Source organism: Lycorma delicatula, chromosome 4, assembly GCF_047948215.1.
Source record: "Lycorma delicatula isolate Av1 chromosome 4, ASM4794821v1, whole genome shotgun sequence".
Classification (NCBI taxonomy): domain Eukaryota; kingdom Metazoa; phylum Arthropoda; class Insecta; order Hemiptera; family Fulgoridae; genus Lycorma; species Lycorma delicatula.
This window is the reverse complement of record NC_134458.1, coordinates 96186152-96207332: the sequence shown is the minus strand read 5'-3', so window position 1 is coordinate 96207332 and position 21181 is coordinate 96186152. Positions and strand designations below refer to the sequence as shown.

The 21181-nt window shown below is 27.6% G+C and overlaps 1 protein-coding gene across 3 annotated transcripts in view; it reads left to right on the top strand.

The window, feature by feature from the left end:
• The window catches only part of Apoltp (Apolipoprotein lipid transfer particle), a 262249-nt gene that overhangs the window by 148746 nt on the left and 92322 nt on the right, over positions 1-21181 (top strand). For all 3 annotated transcript variants that reach the window (XM_075363702.1, XM_075363703.1, XM_075363701.1), the window contains 6 exons: positions 2-170; positions 2973-3182; positions 7132-7237; positions 10891-11024; positions 12961-13457; positions 17282-17432. In XM_075363702.1, coding sequence (XP_075219817.1) covers positions 2-170; positions 2973-3182; positions 7132-7237; positions 10891-11024; positions 12961-13457; positions 17282-17432 — 1267 coding nt within the window. The remainder of the gene's footprint in view (position 1; positions 171-2972; positions 3183-7131; positions 7238-10890; positions 11025-12960; positions 13458-17281; positions 17433-21181) is intronic.

The window sequence follows — 21181 nt, the reverse complement described above, 5'->3', positions numbered from 1 at the left end:
GTTTGATTTATATCCGTTTTATGAAACTGCAATGGCATAATAAGACTGCATTGTCAAATTATACTCATGTGAAAACCATTGAAGCTACCAGGAATGTTTCTAATGGAGTAATTCTTGTGGATTTTCCACTTACAACAAGACACATTGGAAAACTCATTTACCAGTATGAGGTAATATTGCATTATTATTTATTCTTTCATTACTATAAATTTAACAATATTTCTGATAAAATTATTATTACTATTAGCTTTGGCAGTGTAAAAATGCTATTAACACTTTAAAAGAATGTTGTCACAATGAGCACAAAGAGAATAATATTATTACTTACCTATTATTACTTATATATGACCTGTACTATTATTACTTATACAATGACTATATATATACTTATATAATGACCTGTATATATATATCCCATTTGTTTTCCTCTGTACATAAATATCTATGTAACAGTATATTATTCTTTCATCCTCCACAAAGCACAGAGAAACACTCCTACCTTTAATTTTTTACTTCATCAAAACACTTTTGGGCCTAAGCCCATCCTCAGTGATATCTTTTATAAATTCTTAAACTGTTTACAATTTACTCAATAACTGTATTAGTTTTTTACTTTTTGTAAAAATTGTTTGTTTAAAATAAAATAAATTTAAAGATTTTAAAAAAACTTTAAAAAAAATCTTTAAAAACATTTAAAATTAATTTAGAACACGTATTTGTTCAGCCAAGAATGAAAAATATTCCAATAACTATTAATTTATCATATCTGTTCTTTGTATACCAGCTTAAATAATTTTAATAAGAATGCAATACTACTATATATATATATATATATAAAATAGTTCATTTGCTTTGCATTCAAATTTAGTAAAATGGGAGGGTGCACATTCTTTTCAGGAAAAATTGAATTAGTGTACCCATATTGACAAATATATTTCCAGTGTAAAATTTTTGGGTGTCTTATAAGATGTTTCAAAATATTTCCAGTCTCTTTACAGGTGCTTAATTGCTTAATTACAGAAGGTACTGTTCTCACCTAATTTCTTGCCGGTAGGTTTTCTGCCTCTGGCAGACATTTATTTAGAATGTGATCTAAGGTGTTTTGGATTTAAGTTATGTCTGTTTATGTAGTATATTATTGTTGTATATTTGTTTATTTCATAACATCAGAGTGTGTTAAGATATATCCTTTATGTATGTGTGAACATCAAGGCTGTTGTTAATGTTAGTGTATTTATAACTTACATCTATAAGATGGTGAGTAAATGTTGACACTATGTTGTTATGGAAGCCTTTTAAGTGCTCATTGTAGCTTTTGCTTAGTTATTCTGATCTGACCAATTTAGAACATTGTCTGTGAGAGTAGTTTTTTTATATATTTCAAGGGCATTGTGTTTATGTAATATTGTTTGCTGTATGCAATTGTTTTTTAAGACCACATTAAATTTAGATTTTTAAAAAGTTGAGCTTTTTTTGTGACTGTTTGATTTTGTTAAAGCGAAATATTTTTTGTTTTGTTTATTTCTTTAATTTTTATTTAGTTGGAGTGTGTCATTGAGTACGTTATATCTCTTTGTGTGCTCGGTATTTTGTAATGTTGAGTTCTTCCATGTAATTTGATGGGGATATGGGTGAGTTGACTTGTCTGTATGTCATATATCTGAAAGTAGATTCTATGTGAGGTTGGGTGGTTTCAGGTGCCTATGATCACACATCTCATGAGTGTATAAGTACACTCATACTTATCATCCTCATTCATCCTCTGAAATATTATCTGAATGGTAATTACCAGAGGCTAAACAGGAAAAAGAAAGAAGGTGCCTATGATTGAGAATATCTGTCATTATTGGTTTTCTATATACACTGGAAGTGTATTTGAATTAGTTATTTTTAATATGAAGTCAGGTCAAAAAAATTCATTGATTAATTTGTTCATATTTAAATGTATAGTTCATTTTATAATGTATCTCATCATCAATTGACTTGGATAAAAACGTAGCAAAATATATTTTACAGAGAGACTGTATTAAACTATCAGTATGTCATTTTTTCTGCTCTTGTATATGTCAGTTGAACAAAATTATGTGATTTTTCAGTGATCTTAATGACAAAAAACTGTTTCTGGTATTATAGTGTTTTTTGCGGACGCTCTTGAATTTGAGGTCAGTCATATTTTTTCTTTTATTTAAAAAAAATCTGTGACCTGAACACTATTTATCAGTTAACATGCATTTATTAATTCTTATTTATTGTAATTTACTTCTAAATCTGTACTACTGTTTTGTAGGTATGATATGATACCTGTTTAGATGCTTCAAGTAGCATATTATCTTTAATCAATGATTTTTAAAAAAAAATAATTTATATCAGATTTGAAAGTAAATATATAGAAATTGTTTAATTAATCTTAGTTTTTAATAATTTATTTTAACTTTTTTTACTCAAAAAATCAATTGCATATTACTTCAAACAATTTATTTGTAATTACCATTTATAATAAATTAGACTTTTCTGATTAAAGATAAAATCTTATATAAGTTTTATTTTTGTTAAGCAGTTTTTGCAATTCTATTGGTAAAATGAACTGGCAGGAAAAGGGTTAATATTCTGAATTTACTATAATTTTGGCAGGTATACTGGAATTCCTTAACTGAAAAAAATTTGATTTATCACTGGTTCTTTGATAAAAAAGTATTAAAGCAGCATTAATTACTCCTCATATTACTTACAGGAAATCAGAGAAATCTTGAATGATGCTAATAATTCTGATTTTGTCTAACAGTGCAGGCTGGACTTTGTTCTTGGTTACATATATATCCTAAATTTTAAATTTGTATAGAATAAATTTGTAGATTAATGTCATTTTTATTAATGTAATTGCATTAATGTAATTTTTATTGTGACTTATATATTTAATACTATTTACAGAATTCTTTAAATTTTTTACTCTAAATATGTACATTATTTTCCAGGATAAGGATATTTATTCTAGTGGTTTCTCAACTCTGGAATATAATAATGATAAGATATTAAATGGAGAGTATACAAAAAAGCAGGCTGTTTCACATCTGTCTATAGAAAACATTTATGATATAAAAGTGGATAACATTTATGTACCACTAGGACTTTTATATCTACACAATTTAACATATTTTGAAAAAGATTCTAGTCTGCCATTTATGGTTAGTGTACAACATCAATTTTTCTTCTGCAAGTATTATTTTTAGTTTTTCAATTACTTTTTTATTTTATTTTTAGATATTGGTTATAATCTGTTACAATAATGAGCAGTTTTTCTATGAATTTTTGTTTAGTGCCATATGAGTGGCTGATTGTAATTTCTGTCTGGAAAAATCAGGATAGTTAGAATAATGCTTGTATTAACCATTCAGTATGATTTATACAATCATAAATTTCTGATTTCACCTAAGGGCAATATTAATGTATTATGAAATTATGTGTTTCCAATGAAAAAGCTTGTCTTTTCAATAAACGATAACGATAAACAATAAACAATAACGATAATAATATATTATAATTAATTACTTGGCACCAACCTTAGTGCAGCCTTTCTACCATAGATAGACAGAAATCCAGGCTGCATGAAAAAAGTGGGAGGGATTGCATTGTGAAGTAATAGTCAATAATTGGTCCTAATAATGTTACAATTAGATTAAAAAAATGAAAATGTCCTGCACATGTTCGATTGTGTGATGTGGATTCTGCTCACCGATATCCTCACCGATATAAGTGTCAGCTCACTTTACCGCTGGTATGGAAGGTTGCGTCATCACTGAACACAATTTTATTAAGATAATTATCTTCCCTCTCAATTTTGTTTAACATTTTTACACAAAACGCAGTTGGTTTTTCTTTATCACCTTCACTCAAAGCTTGTATCAGTTTTAGTTTGTAGGGTTTAAATGACAGTAGATTACACAATACCCTCCATATTGTAACCCTAGGAATATTCAATTCTAAGCTGAAATGTTCTGTTGATTTACCTGGACTACAAGTGAATGTCTGCTGCACTTGTTCGATTACTACTTCAGAAACTGAAGCTCTTTCCCGACCTGGTGTCCTATGTGATACACATCCTGTTTCAATGAAATGATTGTAACATGCAATAACAGACTGTCTTTGAGGTGGTTGCTTGCGATATTTAGTCATGAACTGTCTTCGAACAGTAGTAGTCGATTTGGATTCATGAAACCGTAAACAACACTGAGCACGCTCTGCACTGGTATGCGACTCCATGATGGTATGCGACTCCATGATGACTGATGGAATTACTCATTTGCACATGCCAGTTAGTGAAAACATCAGGAACTAACAGTGTTAAGCGGGATTAAACTTGAAGATATACTGTGTTCAGTGATGATTCAAACAATTCTGCAAGTTATCTACCTTTTTTCATTATTAAGGGTTATTTTTGTATAATTAATTTAGAAATATTCTGTTCATAGCTTACTACAGAATTTATTATTATATATAATTTTTTTACACGAATGTCTAAAAACTTTCTTTATGAAAGTGATTATAAATACAAAATTTGTTTCTTAGTTTTCAGTTCAACTTACTATCTATAAATTCTTGTACATGTACTTTTTGTTATAGTCAGGGTTTTTTTAATTAACTTTTTATGTTTTTCTTGTCTAATTATAATGTATGCTACATTTCTCTTATATAAAAGAGAATGTCCTGACTGATTCACTGACTCATAATCAACATACAGCCAAAACTATTATAGGTAGAGACTTGAAATTTTCAGGGTATCTTCGTATCTTTAAGTAGGCGTGCACTAAGAAAAGATTTTGCGAAAAATTTTGATTTTAAGGGGTTCAAATCAATAAAAAACTAAATTTTGTGTTAACAACACTATCTGTTGGATGTAAAAGCAACATATGCTATATTAAATATTTTACAATTCCATTGTAATGTTTCTGATATGTGTGTCCGCTATAGACTAAAAAAATACTGGACCGATTTATGCACAGGGAAGAAGGGGGAAAGGGAAAAATCAGAAAAGGGAAATAGCGTAAAATCAAAAAAGGAAAAATAAGAAAAGAGGAAAGAGGAAAAGGGAAAGGAAAATGGGGAAGAGGAAGGGGAAAGGGAAGTAAGAGAAAGAGAAATAGGAGAAGGAAAGGGAAATGGGAGAAAATGGGAAGGGAGAGCGAAGCGAGCTATGACCCTCTGATCGTGACGGGAAGTGCAAATAACCATCAAGCACGAGTTAAGCTGGGGATGCTAGATTCAGGATTGTAATAATTTTTTTGTTTATCTTTATTGGACTTTTATATTGAAGTATTTTAATTCATTCATAAAATGGATTGATATAACAAATATTGTTCAATTTTCTTATTTTCCTTTTTTTGTTTTCCTCTATTTAAGTTTTGGGCAACAATTCATTGTTTATCATATATTCCTTCAGTATTTTTCATAAAAAAATTTATTACCGTTTTATCAGGATTTAATGAAAATCTAAATATAATATTGTTGATTAAATATTTTTTATTTATAAAAAAATAAGTTTGCTATTAAAAAAGCATTGCGAGTGAAGCAATGCTTTTTAGTGAATCTATATTGTGGGCGAAGTCATGACGAGGTAACTAGTATTTTTATATATCTATTTATTTTGTTGATCTAAGTCGATGATAATTTTATATTATTGTTTTAAGCTATTTAAGTTACATGTTTAAACATTTACTCATCTTATTAATATAATTATTTTAGTTAATTTCATATTTTGTTAAAGTTCTCTTTTATTATTTAGGCTATACGAGTTTTGTAGTGTTCTATTATATGCTGTGATTAAATTTTTAATTTAACCCTAACTATAATTTGATTAATCTCTTTATAATCATATCATTTGTCCAAGCTATATGTTTTACTGTATTTATTTACAGTATAGTAGAAAACTGAAATAATAAAAGTAAATATCATTGAGGAAGACTGGAGATATCATATATATATATATATATATATTTATTTAAAAATTAAGCAGAATCATTAAAAATGAGCAGATTCAGTTGAAAAATGATACTTTAATTAAAAATAATTACAATAATAAAGATGATAATTTATGTTGAACATGAACATTTAGATAAAATTTGTCTGATTTAAGAAAAATATTCTTTTTTCTTATACTGTAATGAAATGCAAGGAAGTAGTTGATTAAAGAAAGAATACTTGAACTGTCGATTAATGTTTATCTTTTAAGATTTTTACAGTTTTTTTAAGATTACAGTGATAAATGTGCCAAGAAACATAATTTGTATTATTCTAAAAATGGTAACATAATGAAGGCCCTTTTTTCATTTCAGTTAATAGAATTACTAAAAAATATGATGTGAAATCTCTGTTACACCTTAGTTGTAGTGTTTAATTACAGTTATACATTAAAATTATAGAACCTTAATATTTCTTGTTGTCAATTGTCTTTGCTTGTCTTTCTGAATTTTCTAGCTACATTTTTTAGTTTTAATACTTCTTGTAGGATTATCAGAATACTGTTCAACATAAAATGGCATATTTTTTTTTAAGTATAAAAATGGAGTTCTATTCATAATATTATACTTTTAAGCCTCATAAGTATGGCATAATTTCCTGTTGCAGTTAAAAGATAATTTTATTCACATTGCTTTTTGAAAGATTTACTTTTATTAATTAAAATCATATTTAATTATTATCATATTTATTTTATTTTATTATAAAATTTCACGTGTCAGCTTTAGACATTTTAAATGGATATTGATTAGACTGCATTTTGTGCTTCACAGCATTTATGAAAATATAGTAAACAATCAGACACATCATTATGTGATAATTTTTCAACTTTTTTCTCTTTCTTTCTTATTTATTTTATCTTTCATATTCAATTTTTTTGAAAAATAATTGATGAAAGAAAAAAGTATTTATGGAAGACAGCAAAAAGTATTATTAATAACCCTAAATAAGCCTCTTCCTGTTCATCACACAGTATTAGCTTCTTCCTAAATGTTTATGTTTTAAATTCTGTTCATCTTATGTAAAATTTATAGTTAATCATTTGTCAGACAATTATACAGCTTGTTATTGTTTTTATCATTAACTTTTTTTTGTAATTGAATTTTATTTTTGTGTTTAAAGGACAAAAAGAAAGCAGAAATTTTTAAATTACATAATACAACTCATAAGTTTATTGGTGAACTACATGTTGAGAAGTCTAAAAATGAAGAAAACATTAAAATTAATGGTAGGTATTAAATTTTCATATCCTTTTTTCCTGTGGTTAGACAGTAGTGATTGTGTGGAAGGATTATCATACAAATTAACTTTAAGGTAATTTAGGTGAGTAGTTGGTTAGTTTAGTAAGCTGAATCTATATTTGATAAATTAATATATTAATTTAGTAAAATAAATTCTTTTTTTTGTCCGTATCTTACTTTGTACCAATTAATATCAAAAGCATAAACAAAATTCAGCACAACCCACCAAAGTACAGAATCAGTAAGAGCTCTTATACCTTATCTTATTATTTTTCTTTTTCTTTTTTTATAAATCAAAAGCACTTTTGAGGAATTTCCTCATCCTCAGTTGATTAAAATTGAAATTTGATTACACATTAAAAACATTAATAAAATATTTAACATAATATTATCCGTACTTGACATAATATTGTAGTCAAATTATTAATTAAAATAATTAAACCTTTAATATTAAAACATTAAAATTTTTTTACATGTTTGTGGGCAGCCACTAAATACAGCACTGTACTAATGATATGATTGATATAACCTTTACCTAGTATTAATAAAATTGCTGCTCTCTATAGTAGTTTTGATAAAAGTATCATTATCAAATGCTGTCTGCAGATTGATGAAGCTGAATTTCTGTCTATATTTATATGTATGATATTTTTCAAAATTGTCCAGTTTTTTATTATCATTTTCTTTTGTGTCTTCAATTATTTCTAAATTAGTTTCTAAGTTAGTAATAGAATGTTTATTCACTATTAGATGGTCAGCAGCATTAGAAAAAACAATTTTTTGTATATATAATATCTAAAATGTTTTGCAATCTTACTTTAAAAGATCTATTAGTCTTCCGAATGTAAATTTCATCACATTCATTACATTTTATTTTATATATGCCATACTAACTATTAAAATTATTATTTTTGTAGTTATGGTTTTTTAAATGTCTTATTGCATGGCTGTAGGGTTTATTTGCTAGTTTATATCTTTCATCGTTATAAACATTAATAAAATTTTCAATAACAATATTATTAGCATATGAGTATTTTATATAGATATTATCAATGCTGTGTGTTTTATTTAGGCTTCAATGTTGTTACATTTTTAGAATTTAAATTTTGTTTTTTATAAATATTATCAATTAATGAAACTTTATATCCATTTTTTACTGCAATACTCTTTATAATGTTTGTTTCTGGATCTAATTTTTTCCTGTTGTTCTGTGTATAATGTATCGCTCTGTTTAACATATTTGTAAATATATTAATTTTGTGAGATCATGGATAATTAGATTTTCTATTAATAGTTATTATACTTGCTCTATGTTTTCTATATACTGACATTATAATATGATTCTTTTTGTTGATTTCAATTTTAACGTATAAAAAACTCAAATTTTTCTGTTTCAAATGTAAATTTTAAATTGTCATGATAGGAGTTGAATTTTTTAATATTATAAGATGTTCATCATTTGTAGCAGGTTCAAAGATAACCAAAATGTCATCAGCATGTCATCCCAACCCCTGTAGGGGAAGACACCTGCCTTGTGATGATTCCAGTCGCTACACCACCTTCCTGTTCCTAGCCCTGATGGACTTTAATGGGATTATCAACATATCAAACCCATAATAGAATTATATATATATGAGTAATACCATAAACTATCTTATTTTCGAATTCCTGCAAATAAATTTCAGACATAATAGCCTATAAAGAAAACGCCATCAGTAAAGTATTCTCTTGTATATAATATACGTATTAAATTCAAAATAGTTCTGTTGACATATGTTTGTAATAATGGTGAGAAAATTATCAATAAATTTTGGGTTCTCATTATTATTTCTCAGTTTATTTTTTATTATGTAAATTGTATGATCTATAGGAATATTAGGGTATATATTGGTTATGTCATAACGTATCATTCTAGTATTTTTATTTATTGTCAAATTATTTAATTTGTTAACCAAATCATACCCATTTTTTATATTATATTTATATGGTAAATTAATCTTAGATCTAAGTATTTTATCAATTATTTTGGCAATAAAATAACAAGGAGCAAATAATAAATTGAAGTATCACATTAGATTGTATCCATTCAAACCATTTGCCCTGAAACTTACTGGTCTTCCTAAAATGCATAAGCAAGGTAACCCAATGTGCCCATTAATTAACTTTAAATGTGCATCTTGTTACTTTACTTCCAAAATAATTGATAAAATACTTAGATCTATGAATCAATGTTGCTTACTATTGCAAGTTGTTGAAAGAGGTGAGGACTGCATATCGCCGCAAAAGATGAGACTAACCGATTCAAGAGGCCATCCTCCTCCATGACAACGCCAGGCCCCATACTTCAGCTCTAATGGTCTCAGAATTAGAAGAAATGCACTGGACTCAACTTGATCATTCTCCCTACAGTCCGGACTTATCGCCCTGGATTTTCATTTGTTTGGGCCGCTTAAAGAAGCTCTAGGAGGGCAACGATTTGAAGATGACGAGGGCGTGGAGGGATTCGTGTGCAATTGGCTCCTGACGCAACCAGCTTCATTCTATGATGCTGTGATAAAAACTTTCTACTTGAGAAAAATGTATTTCTAAAGTAGGAAACTTTATAGAAAAATAAATTATATTTTCCTTTTATTCTTCAATAAATACATTTTTAAAAAACATAAAATCCTGTTTTTATTTGATTTACCTTGGTAATATCTATATAAAATACTCATATGCTAATAATATTGTTATTGAAAATTTTATTAATGTTTATAACGATGAAAGATATAAACTAGCAAATAAACCCTACAGCCATGCAATAAGACATTTAAAAAACCATAACTACAAAAATAATAATTTTAATAGTTAGTGTGGCATATATAAAATAAAATGTAATGAATGTGATGAAATTTACATTCGGAAGACTAATAAATCTTTTAAAGTAAGATTGCAGAACATTTTAGATATTATATAAACAAAAAATTGTTTTTTCTAATGCTGCTGACAATCTAATAGTGAATAAACATTCTATTACTAACTTAGAAACTAATTTAGAAATAATTGAAGACACAAAAGAAAATGATAATAAAAAACTGGACAATTTTGAAAAATATCATACATATAAATATAGACAGAAATTCAGCTTCATCAATCTGCAGACAGAATTTGATAATGATACTCTTATCAAAGCTGCTATAGATAGCAGCACTTTTGTTAATATTAGGTAAAGGTTATATCATATCATATTAGTACAGTGCTGTATTTAGTGGCTGGCCACAAATATGAAAAAAAATTTTTACGTGTTTGTAAAAATTTAAAAACATTACTTTAATGTTTTAAAATTCAAGATTTAATTATTCTAATTAATAATTTGATTACTTACATTATGTCATGTATGGATAATATTGTATTAAATATTTTATTAATGTTTTTAATGTGCAATCAAATTTCAATTTTAATCAACTGATGATGAGGAAATTCCTCAAAAGCGCTTTTGATTTATAAAAAAGGAAAAAGAAAAAAGTAATAAGATAAGGTATAAGAGTTCTTATTGATTCTGTACTTTGGTGGGTTTTGCCTAATTTTGTTTATGCTTTTGAAATTAATATATATATATATTTTATAATGATGATATTTTTAATTATATCTTTTGTTTTAGCTGTGCATACTGTCAGGAAGTTATCATTAGTATTTAAACGTGGATATAAAAAAATCTTAGAAACTTATGGACAACTAATATTAAAACCTAAAGTCTGGGCAAAATATCGTTTGTTACTTCTTAGTCGTGACAAAGTAAGTATTCTGTTGAAATTAATGTTCCTATAGAGCTTATACATCTTGTTCACAATAATTGCTCTATATCATCATTTGTTTGGTATGTCATCATTTGTTTATGTAAAATAAATAATATATTTCACATCAACAGTAATGTGATAAGATGGATTGAAATCATTTTTATAATTATTGAAACTGAGCATTGTTAATAAAAAAAATAAAAGCAAATGCGTAATGAGTAAAATCTGTTTCAGACTTTTTTTAGTGAGTTGCTGATAGAGATTAATCTGAATAGCTTGAGTTCAGCAAATAGAACATAATATTAATAGCTAGGATAATAACATATAAAAACATTATGTAAACTGAAAAAATGAATGTATTAACCAGGGATACTTGCTTACAATCAATAGTAGTAAATATTAATAAGTGAACTAAAAGATTTCCCTTCACAATTATAAGGTTTTTGAATTGGCAGTAATATAAACTTCATTCTAAGTTTTACTAACATTGGTTGAGATACTGATTACATATGTCCTCTACGAGCATTTACAATCTAGTGTCCTATTTTACCCGTCGACTTCTCTTCTGTGTGATACAGGTCCTGGGTAGTTGTTAAAGAGGTAAAATTTACTTTCACTTTGGTTTGATATTGGACATATAGGATTGGTACGATTGGAGCCTAAACAAGGTAGACATTTGTATAGACATAACACTGCTGTGACACAAATTCTATCAGTGACTGACAGATAGCATTAGAAGAGGCGAAAGTTTACAAGATATATGCTACGGCGGAAACATGAAGACTGGACAGCAGGGACTTGCAACACATGAAAATCTCACACATTAAAAAAAAATACTGCCGCCAACATATTAATTACATTTACAGTGGCAAGCTACACCCTTACAGCTTGGTCAACAACATGTCATATTTGAGGGAGTAACTTCCTGAAATTGATGAGTATTAAATGTATCAAATGTCAATGGGCAAATTCATGTCTATATACCAGTTTCTGTAAATTTCCAAAGCGGGTATATTTTCTCTGCTTGCTGTTGGTTTTTAATTACAGCTATTGGAACAAGATGGATACTATTCACACGGTTAACAATGTTATATCTACCTGAGACGTACACCAAAACAACTTTATGCATATTTCCATTTAGGTAGTTTAATTCATCCGGTGAATAATTCATTCAAATGGTTACTCAAGAGGCTGAGATTGCTTCAGGTTAGGGCACCTTCTGCATTACAGCTTGAACCAAGTCCTTCATTTTATAACACATTTTTTTAACAGTGGCAAACATGATATTTATTTGATGTTTGCTAATGAAGCAACATGATTAACAGAAGTGCTTAGATTTTTATTGGTTCCCCAGTTATTTATTTATTTACACTTATTAGAACTATGTCATAAAAATAAATGATTATTGACCTGACTTGTATGACCACCTAGTTAGAGAAAACTGTATTCATTTGCCACTTTTTATCTTTCTGTCTTTTTTTTATGTGTAAAAATTTATGGAGTAATGTTCTATAGTTTTCTCATCCGGTTTCTTGATTGAATATCAATAAAACATCTCTATTTTGATACGGAATAATCAGATCTTCAAAAAGCTAGCCTAATCTTTCAGATTTTTAATTAATAAAAAAATAAGAGATGGTTGAATGTAAATAGGTATTGTAAATACAGCGATATTGCTGATGAAAAAATAATCTTATTGCAAAAATTATTTTGTGTTCATGTTTTAGCTAATTTCATGTATGTACAACCTATTTTGATGTTGCAGTTACTGTGCTAGTCTGTTGTTGTAATCAGTTATTGTTGCAGTTATCTCATTTGTTCTATGTTAGAGTAGATTACATTATTTGAATAATGAATTTTGATTAATATTTCTGTAAAAGATTCATAAAAATGTGTGTTAATTTCATTTTTTATAATGTATTTTTATGTTTTAGGAGTCTAGTTCTGGAAATAATGTGGAATTGAATATCGCATATCCATTGCGAAACTTCTCACTGTTCGGTGATTATGAGTTAGCTGAGAAATCATTGATTTCAAATGTTGGTATTATATCTAATGATACAGAAAGCTTATTTCCAAAGGCAAAAGAAATCAGAGCTTCTTTTAATTGGTTTGAGTTATCAAGAGATTATAATTATAAGAATTTGGATGTAAAAGATTTGTTGATGGCCAGTAAGAGTCCAAATAAAATTAACAAGCATCCATTATACTATGCTCAACTTATGGTATATCATCCTACATTTAAGAAGAATTTGTCTTTAAGTGGTGAATTCAGTCGAAGTGATATTGAATTTTATAATTTAAAATCAACATTAGAGTATTCTACTGACAAAAAGAAAAAACTTTCTATATCAAGCGTTATGATGGATAGATCAACCCCTTCTTCAAAGCAGTATACATTTGAGGCATACACTACTCATCCTTCTTCTCGGTAAGTGTAATAAACAACTTTGGTAATTATTTAACAATTAATCCTTTAAAGACCAGTTGACATGCAGGCAAACTTATGTAGGAAAATTATTAGAACTGTAGATTCCCTCTTGTTAGTAACACTTAAAATAAATTTATCCATTTTTCTATAGCAGGACATTAAATGGTGAAAGAATCAGTGCTGTGTATATTCAAATTTCAGTAGATTTAGTTAAATAACGATAGTGAATTTAAAGATTGAAATTAAAAATACTGAAAGAATTATTTGTAATGAAGGAAAACTTAAAATTACTTTTATCATTTTACTAAACTCGGAGTTTATGTTCTTATAAAAATATTTTGTTTAGAGATTGTATAAAATTTATCTATGGATAAATTTTTGTTTTCTTTTGATAGTGCTTATTTTAAAGAAACAAAATTTTATGTATTTTTGAAAGGGTAAGTTTAAAAGTTTAATATACGGAATATACAAAACCGATCAAAATTTATCCTTCTAAAAATATTAATATTTTTAAATTAATGATTTTTACGTATGTATATATATATATATATATATATAGGATTAAGTAAGGATTAAGTAAGGATTAAGGATAAGGATTTATATATATAAGGATATATATATATATAATAGTATTACTTAAATCCTTTTTCAATAATTTAAAAATGATATCCACTCTTTCTTTATTATTAGTGTCAATTTATGAACTGCATAATAGAGTAGTAAATTAGAACTTACCAAATGGAGGAATGTCTTTTGATCCTTAGACCAATTTCAGTCATGATTCCTAATTAAAATTTAAAATGACATTTTGCATCTAGTTTCTTTTGCATATATTATCAGCAGTGATTATACAGAATGTGATCAAATATCTCCCAGTTGGTGAATTCTGTTTTATAACCCTATTAGTGAGTTCATAATTGATTTTTAAAATAATTTAAACTTAGTATCAATTGTACTTTATTGATTAACAATATTAATAAACAACAACCTTAGTTGAATAGTAAAACAGGATTTAATTGGGAAACATCCTTCAATTCTTCAAACATCTGTGGCTTTGTTGTTCTTCAAATTAATGTGATAAAAAAAAATAAAAATATTCAGTGTAAATAATAAAAACAGTTATAAAAATTAAAAAACATGATTGCCCAAAAAATAAAATTACCTGAAAAAAATGAAAACAAGGTGTGGAAATAATGGACTAAATATCGTTATGCAGTATTTAATTAAATAAAATAATGGGTGCATAATGATATGTAGTCCTTTATTTCTATACCTTGTTTTCTTTTTTTAGCTTGAATTATTGTCGTTTTTTTTAGTTCAATTTATTTGTTTATTTTTTGGAAGTCATGTTTTTTAATTTTTATAATTGTTTTTATTATTTAATACTTTTTAGCGATCATCAATAAAAATTCACAATTTGGAAACTTATGGATATAATGTATAAAACATACTGATATTTTTCAATTTATTTATTTAATTGGTGTACACCCATCTAAACTTACAGATTTCTCAAGTGATTTTAGTTCCTTGAGAGACTTTTTATCCTGCAGATCATACAGCAATTTTCTGGGTTCCAAACAACTAATGGCTAAACTCTCCAACTGTCTCATGCAACTCAGTGCTATGTAGGCCTGGCCTTGGCAAAGATGTGAGTGTTTAGACCTACAACAGCTCTATCTAGGGTAGCTCTAGGGTAGTCCCATGTAGTTTATCCACCATCACAGTCCGGTACAATATTAGAGGGAGCATATACAGTTCCGTTTTGTCCTGTCCCCCTAAAGCATCAAATTCGACAATAGTGGGCTTGATCCTCAATGCGATGCTGACAGCATTACTTCTAATCATACTGTCATCAAACTTACCCTTATGAGAGCTTGTCAGGCTCAATCTGGTCTCAGCATAGTGCAGGCTACTTGATTTTTCACAGTACATCAGTTAATTTTTATTCTGGTTTGGTTCCATTGTGAATTTGTATTATACTGGCAAATACCCCATTTGAATTTTTAAAATCAGATGATTGTTTGTAGATATATTATAAGAGCACCCCATTTCACCTCCAAAACAGCGCCCCAGGGGCAACTCCTTTGTTACTAGTTGATGGTGACGATTAGTTTAGTCTTGCACAAGGTGCTTGCATCATCTCATCAGTCTAGCCTCACACGCAGTCTCCACGGAAAGCCCATTATTATTATACAGAAGTTTTTTAAATTTATTTAGTAATTTTTTATTTTATTTAACGTAAATTTAGTTGTATTATTTTTGTAATATTATTCATTTGATTGATTTGAATCATTCAGTTCAATCCCAGCTAACACAGTGATAGAGGCTTACAGTTCACAGTTCATTAAAGTTTGTACTTCAATTGGCAAATCTCCACTAGTACTTATTTATATACATATTTAAATAGCTAATGACAATCCCGGTAACATAAGGATTCCAACGTGGGGTCATACATCTAAATTGGTTTGGCCGTTAAGCTGCTATGGTGACATACAAATAAACAAACATACATATATACAAACATACACCCTAAATATATTACACTCCTTTTTGGGTAGTCTTGTAAAAAGGATTGCTTCTAATCAAGTTAACTAAATTTTATGGTTTTATGACTCATGGCTAATGAAAAAGGCTGTATAGATAATATTTAAAAAAAATTAACAGAAAGGTATAACTCAAAATAATGGAAGAAAATATAAGTAATACATAATTATACAGATAATGAAGTTAATAAAATTATATGTATATGATAAGAAAATACTATACAGCTTTCAGATGAAATAAAATCATAATAAAGTAATTCAGTAATAAGGAAAATAAATTTGAGTTAAATATATGAAATTAAATGTGATTGTTGCAATTGTATATGCAGCGGTAGAACAATGTATAATACATAGAAGTTCAAATATTTAAAAAAATATATTTATACTCATATGCCTAAATTCAAACTTAAAACAAACTAAGAGTTTATTATTGATGGTATAATAAGGTATGATGCTATATTTATTTTACATTCTGAATCCCATTACTGCAATAAAATTTCACTACACCCAGCCATTGATTAGATGCAACTTTTTTATTACTGGATCTAATAAGTTATAATAAAAAAAATGAACACAGAAGATTTAAGGATTAAAAGATATCTCTCATTTGATGAGTTCTGTCCAATTACTCTATTTGGCAGTTTATTTATGAATATTAGTATTGGTAGAAATACACTTTAATATATTATAAATATACTTACGGTACAACCTTCTTAAGCACTGCTTTGAATTTCATAGAAAAACTGCTGTTGAGAGGAGTTATTGTTTAACAGGGGATTTGAAACCTTGAATAACTAGTAATTTTACAAGTTACTACCTAGTAATAACTTAGTTACCAGCTAGTTATACAGCCGAATTATAAGTATTACCTGCTAGGTACTTTAAATTGATGAAGTTGTTTACTTGTATATCATGAAATCAATAATTGCCTTAGTGTTCATTTTGTGTTATCAACTATTAAAATCATACAAAGGTAAGGATACATTTTTCTCTAGTGTTTTAATTAAGCTGGTAAATGTAATTTCATCTTATTTAATAGTGGAGATATACACACCAGTTTACAGAGAAGTACATGTGTATATTTATGAAAATTAATAGTTTTGTTTTCATGGTTATATAAGATAGTGTAGTTAAAATTTTGTAAATATTGATTTCAGTGATTTTGAAAACTGTACAATTATTTTAATGTTATATTCCTTCTGCAAGTATATAGAACATTCCATATTTTGTTTTGAAATTTAAGTTTGTATTATTTAAGTTGTTATTCATATTTGATTTTAGAGTAAACGTGTCAATGCTTGGGGTACTCAGACATGATAGAGTTGCATTTGAAGTTGTAAAAAATATGTCTTACAGTCGTTCTTATCTACCACTTCAGTTCTGGAATGCTCATTTGAGATACAATAAACACAATAAGGAGGTGGAGTTAGAGGTATTGTCTATAATGCCATTTATCCACATTATTATTTTAATATAATTTGATCACATTTGAATGAGAACATTTATCTGATCGAAAAAATGTTTAAAATATCTAATTGTTAATATAAGTAGAATCATGATACTGTTAAATGAATACCATCTAAGTGCAGATTCATCTGTAGAGTTCTGCTCTCCTGCTATTCATAGACGTCATCATTATGTTAGAAATTCTGTGGTCTACATCTATATTATTTATGTGTTTGATATGTAAGATTATTTGGAAACCATTTTATCAACTGTTTAAAAAAAAAGTGCCTAGGACTCTATGGATAAATAAGTAACACAATGCTGCATATGTGAATTACAGATTGAATGATACCATCTAGTAAAGCAGACTGCTACATTTGGGTTATTACTTTTATATTGGAGTTCTTTTTTTTAAACAAAATATGACATTTAAAATGAACATCCTGAAGCATTAGATACAAAATTAACTCTTACATACTGACCATATGAACACATATTCTGACTTGTGTGTGTAAAGTATATAATAAGAGTTTTCAAAATAGATAAATAAGTACATTAACTTTTCTTATTTTGGAATACTATATAAAAGGTATTATATTACAAATATAATACTTTTTATGTAAAAATATAAAGATGTTTTCACTCTCATTATACAGAGTGGATTAAAATTAAAATTGATATTTTAGTTTTCATATAGTACACTTGGATTTGTAAATAGGTACAATTATAGTACAATGTGGTAAAACAATTCATTCCAAGAAGTGTACAAATGTAATTTTACAGTTTTACCCTATTTAGATTATTGTACTAGTATTAGTAGTGGTAGTGATGCTATTTTTGAAAGATGAAAAGTGGAAGTTTAAACCTAAATTGAATTTTTTTTTTGCTGGATGATATTGCCACATAAGCTTGAAGCTTGTGCATGGAATATGGAAATAGAAATTTGTTAAAAAATTGTAATTTCATTTGTAATCATATTCGGGTTGTTTTTTAATACCAAAAAATGATAATAAAAAATTTATTTATATTTGTAGAGTTGTTGGTATGCATTGTATCAGAATAAAAAAAAGTGTTTATTTTTTTCTTAAATAATAATCAACCTTAACACAGTGTGTTAAGTTATGTAGGCTAGTTATGAGAGTCCACTCAAAAGCATTATCAAGGATTCATAAACTGAATTGTAAATTTTCACATAAATATTCATTTGAATATTACAATTCACATCTTGCATAATAAGCTCATTTAAGGATGAATTTTGTCATTTTAAAAATTAAGTAGTTTTTAATTATAGTAGTACTATTTGCTTTACATTGTGTTATGTATTTATAAAGAATAAATATTCTTCAATTTAATAAAAAAATTATGGTGTAAAATGGTATAAAATTATGGTATAACAATGAAAATTATAGAAATAATCTTGAAACATTAAAATTATTTTATGAAAAAATAAGCCTAATATTAATAAACATTGTTTTAATGAAAAAAAAATCTTGGCAGCTATCAGTTAAATAAAGATATGAGGTTTGATTAAAAAATATGCAAAATTTCCCAGGCTGTATAAGTCAAATTGTCACTTTTTTTTTGTTGTGTTGGTATACTTGTCCCTAACGTATTTTTACATTGATACCCATACTGGATGCTTAGTTTATTGGTCTGTTGAAAAGGTTAATGTGTTTTGGTGTAGTTGGTGATTTTTAACTTGTGGAAAATATGGAATGAAGAATTTGCATTAAATTTATTTTGCTTTAAAAATGAAATAAAGTGCAGCACTGCATTGGAAATGCTGAATGTTGCTTTTGGCGATTCTTCTATGAATAAAACAAACATTTACAAGTGGTATAAACATTTCCAAGAGGACTGTGAAGATGTTGAGGATGATGAGCTCCCTGATTGTCCCAGCACATCAGCAACCAATGACAACATTGAAAAAGTGAAGAAAATGATTATGGATAATTGCCGAATCGCTATCAGAGAGGTTGTGATGATGTTGGCATATCATTTGGCTCAAGCCAAACAATTTTTTCAGATATTTTGGGCATGAAACAAGTGGGAGCAAAGATTGTTGAATTTCAAGCAAAAGCAGTGCCGAATGAACATTGCTCAGAAGTTGCTGAATAAAGTAAAGTGTTCAAATGGGTCATAATTGGTGATGAAACATGGGTGTATGGGTATGATGTCAAAACTAAGGCCAATGTTTTTGCTGGATATGTCCCTCTGTGACTTCCTCCATTTCCTTAAGTGAAAAGAACCATGAAAGACGACATTTTGCCAACATTAAGGAGATAATGGCAGAATCACTGAAGGAGCTAAACGCCATACTAAAAATTGCTTTCCAGAGGTACTTCAAAGATTGGAGAAAATGCTGGCACAAAATTGATAATATCTGAGGGGAGTACTTTGAAGGTGACAAAATCAATATTGATGAATAAATAAAGGTTTTTTGAGAAAAATTAAAATTCCATGTATTTTTTTATCAAACCAAATGTCTGTAATGGCTTATTGTTGTAATGTAACACTGTTCACAGTGTTACATTACAACAGTGTTACATTTTTAAAGTTTGGACAATTTTTAAGTTAAATGGATTATGTACAATGATTTTCTTCCACAAATTCTGTAGTTAATGAACCTAATATTAGCACATTTTTGCATTCTCCTATTTTCTTGATAAACATCCCCTTCAGTTAATTTGATCAGTATTAATCCCTTTCAATCCTCTTGTTCCCAGTTCATGTTTGAAAAGATATAAAAAATTCCTGTTTATGTTAAAAGAGTACAGTTCATGCATGTGTAAGATGATATGATATAAGACAGAATGCTCCATTACTTCTAAATAAAACTCTTAATTTTATCATAGTGTGGGGTATGTTCATTATAAATGACACCATTCTATTCAAAAAAAGACAATCAACATTATCTCACATTTGAGTGACTTTGGCATAGTTGACTTTAAACACTGATACAAATTATAACATCGTATTTGACTGATGTATTCTTCTCCATAAGTTTTTTGCAGCATTTTCAAGGTTTCTATAAACGTTTTGCACAATTTTAAAACAAAATATCACATAAATACATTGTTCTCCAAGAACCATTGTTATCTTTATGCAGAATATCTCCTCAAGCATGAAAGACAGCCTTACTTATATTTATGCAGAATAGGAATGAAACAGTATAGATTGATATGGTAAACAGAACACTATTTTTTAATAATTATGCTACATATTATATTACTACTAGTGGAATAGCAAATATCACTATATAGGCATACTATTTAAAAATTTCAAAAGTTGGTTTCTTTTGAACAAACCTCATATGTTCACGAAAGAATGCACTGTTTCATTAATAGCTGGTACAGTTTAGTTTTTAATAATCTAATACAAGGATTTAATTTGGATAATCTGGATTAAGAAACAAATTTAGGCAGTGTTGATGTAGGTAGGTAGAACATTAAGATGAGGTTCTGCACTTGTATGCTGATAAACAGAAATCTTTAAATTTTCAGCATTATTTCGGGAAAATGAGACACTCTTATTCTGCATTAAAGGAGTTAAGACTCTTGCTGATATTATATTTTACTAATGACAGGTAGACTTAAAGTTGCTGATATTATACTTTACTAATGATTGATAGACTTAAATTTGCATTTGCTTAGGTATTGTATTAAAATTAGTGTTTTGACATCTATGATCTGTAAACCTTGTCATCGATCTGTTCATTTGTATTTTTAAGACCAG